The sequence below is a fragment of the Oryctolagus cuniculus genome, chromosome 4 (assembly GCF_051225735.1).
Source record: "Oryctolagus cuniculus isolate XC-2025 breed Fujian yellow rabbit chromosome 4, ASM5122573v1, whole genome shotgun sequence".
Classification (NCBI taxonomy): domain Eukaryota; kingdom Metazoa; phylum Chordata; class Mammalia; order Lagomorpha; family Leporidae; genus Oryctolagus; species Oryctolagus cuniculus.
In genome coordinates, this window is record NC_142870.1 from 131,822,865 (window position 1) to 131,830,017 (window position 7,153).

General features: G+C 55.8%; 1 protein-coding gene and 1 pseudogene across 4 annotated transcripts in view; both read left to right on the forward strand.

Moving 5' to 3' along the window:
- Nucleotides 1–3,943: 3,943 nt before the first annotated feature.
- Nucleotides 3,944–4,348, forward strand: LOC149127117 (large ribosomal subunit protein mL55 pseudogene; annotated as a pseudogene).
- Nucleotides 4,349–5,991: 1,643 nt separating this feature from the next.
- WWTR1 (WW domain containing transcription regulator 1) overlaps nucleotides 5,992–7,153 on the forward strand; it is a 147,163-nt gene continuing 146,001 nt past the window's right edge. The window contains exons 1-2 of one of the 4 annotated variants that reach the window (XM_008266319.5): nucleotides 5,992–6,231; nucleotides 6,718–7,151. In XM_008266319.5, the coding sequence (XP_008264541.3) occupies nucleotides 6,721–7,151 (431 nt within the window). In that variant the 5' untranslated portion in view covers nucleotides 5,992–6,231; nucleotides 6,718–6,720. Of the gene's footprint in view, nucleotides 6,292–6,370; nucleotides 6,389–6,670; nucleotides 7,152–7,153 lie in introns of those variants that run through there. The other 3 variants (XM_008266317.5, XM_008266316.5, XM_008266320.5) reach the window with 3 other exon arrangements.

Sequence of the window (7,153 nt, forward strand, 5' to 3'; positions counted from 1 at the left end):
TTTGACAGGCAGAGTTAGACAGTGAGAGAGACAGAGAGAAAGAAAGGTCTTCCTTCCGTTGGTTCACCCCTCAAATGGCCTTATGGCCAAGGCACCATGCCTATCCGAAGGCAGGAGCCGGGTGCTTCCTCCCAGTCTCCCATGTGGGTGCAGGGACCCAAGCACTTGGGCCATCCTCCACTGCCTTCCCGGGCCACAGCAGAGAGCTGGACTGGAAGAGGAGCAACCAGGACAGAATCCAGTGCCCCAACAGGGACTAGAATCTGGGGTGCCGGTGCCGCAGGCAGAGGATTAGCCTAGTGAACCGCGGCGCCAGCCTGACCCAGCTCCCTTCTAATGTGCCTGGGAAAGCAGAGGGAAGATAGCCCAGGTGTGTAGGCCCCTGTACCCATGTGGGAGACCTGGATGAAGCTTCTGGCTCCGGGCTTTGGTTTGGCCCAATACAGGCGATTGTGACTATTTGGAGAGTGAACCAGTGGATGGAAGGTCTCTCTCTTTCTCTCTCTCTCTCTCAGCCCGTCTTTTGTATAAATAAAATATTTTTTTAAGAAAAGAGTTATTTATTTGAAAGGTAGAATGACAGATAGAGGAAGAGACAGATGATAGAGAGCTTTCATTCGTTGGTTTATTCCTCAAGTGGTCCAACAGCCAAGGTTGGGCCATAATCTGCTGTCTTCCAGTGAGTTAGTAGAAAGCTGGATTGGAAACAGAGCAACCAGCACTCAGTTTGGATGAAGTGGTGGCTTAACCCATTGCCCCACAATGCTAGTCCCTTGTATGGTGCTTTAACCTAGAATCTCCTAAAGTAGGTACTTTTTGATTTTTTTTACGATTTATTTTTATTTATTTGAAAGGAAGAGTTACACAGAGACAGGGATAGAGAAATATATTTTATATGCTGGTTCACTCCCCAAATAGCCACAAAGCCAGGAGCACAGAGCTTCTCCTGGGTCTCCCATGTGGGTGCAGGGGCACAAGGGCTTGGGTCATCTTTTGCTGCTTTTCCCAGGTACATTAGCAGGGAGCTGGATTGCAAAGTGGAGCAGCCAGGTCTCAAACTGGCACCCATATGAGATGCCGACATCGCAGGTGGTGGCTTACCTGGCTATGCTACAACAGTGGCCTCCAAAGTGGGCACTGTTATTGTGCCTGGTTTACAAAGGAGGAAACCCAAGAATACAGAGTTTATGTATCTTGCCCTAGCTGACTCAGAAACTTTGCTCCAGAAATCATATGAGAGATCCTCAAAAAGTTTATGGGAAATGTGTATTATGAAAAATGTATTAGATGTGGAACTTTTTGAACTAAGATTTATCTTAAGTGTATTTAAGTTAAGCAGTTAAGAAGCTGCAAGGGACGCCCGTGTTCCATATCAGAGTGCCTGTTTTGACTCATGGCCCTTCCCCTTCCCATCCAGCTTCCTGTTACTGCAATACCCTGGGAGGCAGCAGGTAATGACTCACAACTTGGGTCTCTGCCACTCACCTGGGAGATGTGGATTGAGTTCCAGACTCTTGACTTTGGCCTGGCCCAGCTGTGGCTGTTGCAGGCACTTGGGAGTACACCAAGAGGATTAGAGATCTTTGTCTATTTCTCTTTCAAATAAAATGAATATAAATAAAAACTTAAAAAAAATAAGCTTATCTTTTAATTTCTTTTTTCTTAAGATTTATTTATTTATTTGAAAGTGTTACACACAGAGAGAAGGAGTAACACAGAGAGAGAGAGAGGTCTACCATCCGATAGTTCACTCCCCAGATGGCCGCAACAGCTGGAGCTGTGCCGATCGGAAGCCAGGAACCAGGAGCCTCTCCCGGGTCTCCCACGTGGGTGCAGGGGCCCAAGGACTTTGGGCCATCTTCTACTGCCTTCCGAGGCCATAGCAGAGAGCAGGATTGAAGAGGAGCAGCTGGGACTAGAACCAATATGCCAGCGCTTCAGGCCAGGGCGTTAACCCGCTGCGCCACAGCACCGGCCCCTATCTTTTAATTTCATTTTTTGGAAGGATCCTTACACATTTACCCAGTCCACTATACAACCTCCTATGAATCTGTTAATTATATGAAGCCTATACATATTATTTATTTTTAAAAACATTGTATTTATTTGAAAGACAGAATAACAGAGAGAGAGAGACCAAAACACACACACACACACAGAGAGAGAGAGAGAGAGAGGGTGGGGGGGATACAGAAAGATCTTCCATCTGCTGGTTCACTTCCCAAATGGCTGCAATGACTGCAGCTGGTCCAGGCCAAAGCTAGGAACCTGGGACCTCCATCTGGGTCTCCCACATGGGTGGCAGGGGCCCAAGCACTTGGGTCATCTTCTGCTGCTTTCCCAGGTGCTTTAGCTTGGAGCTGGATAGGAACGAGAGCATCTGGGACTCAAACCGGTGCTCTGATGTGGGAAGCTGGTGTCACAGGCAGTTGTTTAACCTGATGCACCATAATGCTGAGACCATGTAAATATTTAATCTGAAGCTACTGTTAGAAAGGCTCGGACAAAAGCAAATCTCTTGAATCATATACTATTGCATGTTATAGGCTGCTTGGCCACTGGGGATTACCCTGTAAAAAAGACAATTTCTACTTCTGTGACTACTCCTTTGCCCTCTACTATCTACTTCTTGCAGTGTGGCAAGGTATAAAGACTGAAGCCTTGCCCATGCAATCCCAACTGATTCTCACCTTCCTGGAGCAGGGCTGGCCTCAAGTTTCCATCTTTAATCAAGGCAGCCTCTGGGGCTGATGCTGTGATGCAGCAGGTCAAGCCACTGCCTGCAGCGCCGGCATCCCCTATGGGCGCTGATTCAAGTCCAGGCAGCTCCACTTCCAATCCAGCTCTCTGCTACCGTGCTTGGGAAAGCAGTGGAAGATGGCCCAAGCATTTGGGGCCCTGCACCCATGTGGAAGACCCAGAAAAAGCTCCTGGCTCCTGGCTTCAGATAGGCCCAGCTCCAGCCTTTGTGGCCATTTGGGGAGTGACCCAGCAGATGGAAGACCTCTCTCTCTCTAACTCTGCCTTTCAAATAAATAAATAAATCATTTTTTAAAAAATCAAGGCAGCCTTGAGACTTCTGAATTAGTAACCATTCAGTCCTGGCCACTTCCTCTAGTTGCATAGCTTGCGGATTCTGCTTTCCGTGGCGTGACCTGGAGTGGCACCCCCTTCCCTCTGCTAGTCCTGGAAGAAGAGACCTTGCTGCAAGGAAAACACTCCAGTCCAGAGGCTTCTCCTGGAAGGCTTCTTTGAAGATGCTCCCCGTGCCTGCCTTCATCTGTGACAGCCCTGACTTCTCCTGGTCTGTGAGAAACTGAATCAGAGCACAACTCCAAGCACAAACAAGGGGGACGTGACCCCTGCTCAGGATGCAACCCTTCAGGCAATGGCTCCCAAATGCTCCCACCTTTCCCAAGGCAAATCTAGGGGTGACCTTGTTTTTCCCTTTAACTCTTCTCCTTCAAGGCAAACCCAGAGTTTAATTTGGACTTTATTTCATTCTTTTAAAAAGATTTTATTTGCACAATGCAGGCCATGAGCAACGCGCAGCTATAGTCTGGGTACACAATGGGCCGTGACCCTCTGCCTGTCCCTGGTCCTACCCATGTGACCAGTGAAGTTCATCCATGACAGCGGCGGCCGCAGGTGGAGCAGCAGGGTCTGCAGCTGACCCCTACACATGTCCCCGAGGCTCTGAGGAAGAATGGCAGCTGTGGGCAGCCTGCTTGGGTAAGCACGGCCCTCCAGGCCCCTGGAGTACCATCAGGAGAGGGCTGCATCATCACCCTTATGCCTTGGTCACCTCCGCGGCCTCTTCCTGGCTATGAGGTCAGAGCTGCCCAGCCACAGCCTGGATCTTCTTCATGAGCCTGGAGGCATATCCCTCCCCTAGAACGTGTCACCAACCTGTCAGGTTCCTGCGGCTGGGCAGTTCTCTGTCATGGCTGACGGGTACCAGCCGGCACTGCCTGCCCAACACCATCATGTTTGTGTGCAGCCTGCTGTGGCAGACTGCCATAAAGACGGCTGTCCCCAAGCCCCGCTGCCTGCACGCGTCCCCCTGGTGGGCTCACAGCAGCAGAGCCTCTCTCACTGGCCTACCCGCGCGCCTCTACCCCTCTACCCGGTGCTGCTGGTCAAGCAAGATGGCTCCACCATTCACATCTGCTGCAGGGAGCCACGGCGCATGCTGGTGATGCCCCTGGACCTGGACACCCTGTCTGCCAAGCAGCGCCGGGCCTGGTTCCACAAGCCTGGGGCTCAGCTCCCACCTAAGGAGGAGGACTCAGAGCTGGCCGACGACTTTGACACGGAGCATTACAGATGGGTTTGGAACAGGAAGTGAAATGTGACTTATGGCTGTCTGCTGATGTGATGAGGACTGCGGGGATGTCTGTACATGATGCATTCGCAAGCCCCAAAAAAATTTATTTATTTATTTGAGAGGTAAAGTTACAGACAGAGAGGGAGAGACATGAGAGAGGTCTTCCATCTACTGGTTCACTCCCTAAACGGCCACAATAGCCAGAGCTGGGCAGATCCGAAGCCAGGAGCCAGGAGCTTCTTCTGGGTCTCCCAGGGACTTGGGCAATCTAATGCTGTCCCAGGCCAGAGCGGAGAGCTGGATTGGAAGTAGAGCAGCCGGGACTGGAACCGCGCTGCAGGCGGAAGCTTAGCCTACTATGCCACAGCACTGACCCCCTTTATTTCACCCTTATAAAAATGTTGATGTACAATGTCTGCATTTAATACATTTTAATTTAGCAAACACTGGTAGCCTGCCCTCTGCTGTGCGGTGTTTTACAAATATTGCCTCATTTGATTTATTTAATAAACTTCAATCTGAATCAACAGGGTGGTGTGGGGGCTTTCTGGAATCTACCTCCTGGCCATCCTCCCGTTTTTCCGCAAAGGAGAAGGGCAGGAGGGAGCGGAGGAATTAAGCCGCTCCGGAGGGCACGACCGCCTCCCACTTCCCGCAGCTGTCTGCCAGGTTTGACCTTCTTCCCCTGGCTAAGGGCAGGGGGTCTTCAGCCTTCGAGCAGATCCGTCGGTGGGAGGGTGGGTGGCTTTTTCCGGGTCACCGGCACCCCCTCTCTGCTCGCAGCCACCTGCTCGGGTTCCATGCCGGGACCTGGCTCCCTGGAGGGCGTCAAGGACATTCCAATCCTCCCACTACCGCGCGGATGTCACGGGGGGGGGGGGGGGGGCGCAACTGCTCTCGCCTCGCAGCTCCCAGCTTTGACCCGCTTTCTTCTCGGCCCCTAGCGGCCCGGGCCAAGCCATCGAGGCAACCAAGGGTTGGTGAATGGTTTGGAGGCTGTTTGTTTACACCCCACCAGTGGGCGAAGCCGCATCTCCAGCGACAGCAGCACTCTGTGGGGCACCGTCCGCGCTCTTTAGTAGACAATCGAAAGTCGAGCGGCCAAAATGCCTCCTCGCCAGACCAAATATGGTCACAAGCGCTAAGCAGCCTCCCGGGGAAAGGCTGGCCTTGTTGGAGTCTCCCCGCGCTGGGGCGTACCCCGGCCCGCCCTCGGGCAGCATCGTGGGTCAGCGCGGCGCTGCGGGTGCTCTGCAGGCCTGGGCGCCGGGCTCCAGGAGAAGGCGCAGCGCCCTGGACCGGCCCTTCCCCAGCCTGGGCCCCTCACCCGCCTGCCCTCCGCCACCCCCAGCCTGGGTTTCGGTCCACAACCCCTTGATTAAACAGGCTCGGGCCACTTTCCCTTTGATCCCGCCCCAAGTCGGTGGTAAACTAAAAGGAATGCAGATCCGGAGCTCCGCGGGAGAGGTCCGCGCGGGCCGGGAGGAGTGGGTGGGGGGCACCCGTCTCCTCTTACCCTGTGAAGTACTCAACACGCCCAGGGGTTTCTGGAGCCGGGGGTGGGAGGAGGAGGAAGAGGAGGGGCGAGCGGGGGCAGGCAGGCAGGCTCAGGACCTGCAGGTCATGCATAATTCAACAGCTCAACTTTCGGGCCCGCCTCTTTCCTGGGGGTGGGAGTTTGCTCCAAACTTTGTTTATGGGACAGTCCCGGAGCTGCTGCGGCCGCGCTGTCGGCGTCTCCTCCGCCTCCTTCTCGCCGAGAGCGAGCGCCTGAGGCCAGCTCAGGGGATGTGAGAGCCGAAGCCCCTGGGCTGCCAGGCACCGAGTCGGCTCGGTTTCTGCCAGTCGGGCCCCGGCTCCAGCTCCGCACGCGCGGGACGCAGCCGGGCGACCGAGGCCAGACGGCAAGTTCGGGCGGGACGGCGGCCGCCGCGCACTCGGGCTCGGCTTCGCTGCGCGCCCAGGTAGTGCCCGCTGGAACGCGCCCGCTTGCCCGGCACGGGTCCAGGGCGCCGGGCTCTTCTGCCTTCCGGAGTCGGGCTGGCGTGGGGTTGGCTCGGGGTGAGACTTCCCGGGGGCGGGCGGGGGCGGTGGGGAGGTGGGCTGCAGAGGCTGCCGGCCGCGGAAAGCTGCGCCCTATCCTCTGCCACCAGCAGTGCAGCAACGTCCGCCATCCCCACCCTGAATCCCACCCCGCCCTTCCTTCTCCTATTCCCGGTAACTTCTTTGCTTCAAGAAAGTTGCATAATTCCCGAGGTCAGGAGGGACCCCTCCCCCACCCGGCCGAGCGGCTGGTATCCCGAGGCCGACACCGACCCGTCCTCTCCCTTCTCTTCCTCCCAGCCCGTCCTCCAACTCCGATAAGAGACTGACCTCCCTTCTCCCTGCAGAAGATGAATCCGGCCTCGGCGCCCCCTCCGCTCCCGCCGCCCGGGCAGCAAGTGATCCACGTCACGCAGGACCTCGACACGGACCTCAAAGCCCTCTTCAACTCTGTCATGAACCCCAAGCCCAGCTCGTGGCGGAAGAAGATCCTGCCCGAGTCCTTCTTCAAGGAGCCGGATTCGGGCTCGCACTCGCGCCAGTCCAGCACCGACTCGTCGGGCGGCCACCCGGGGCCCCGGCTGGCCGGCGGCGCCCAGCACGTCCGCTCACACTCGTCGCCCGCGTCCCTGCAGCTGGGCACCGGCGCGGGCGCCGCGGGCAGTCCCGCGCAGCAGCACGTACACCTCTGCCAGCGCTCCTACGACCTGACCGACGAGCCGCCGCTGCCCCCGGGCTGGGAGATGGCCTACACGGCCACTGGCCAGAAGTACTTCCTCAAGT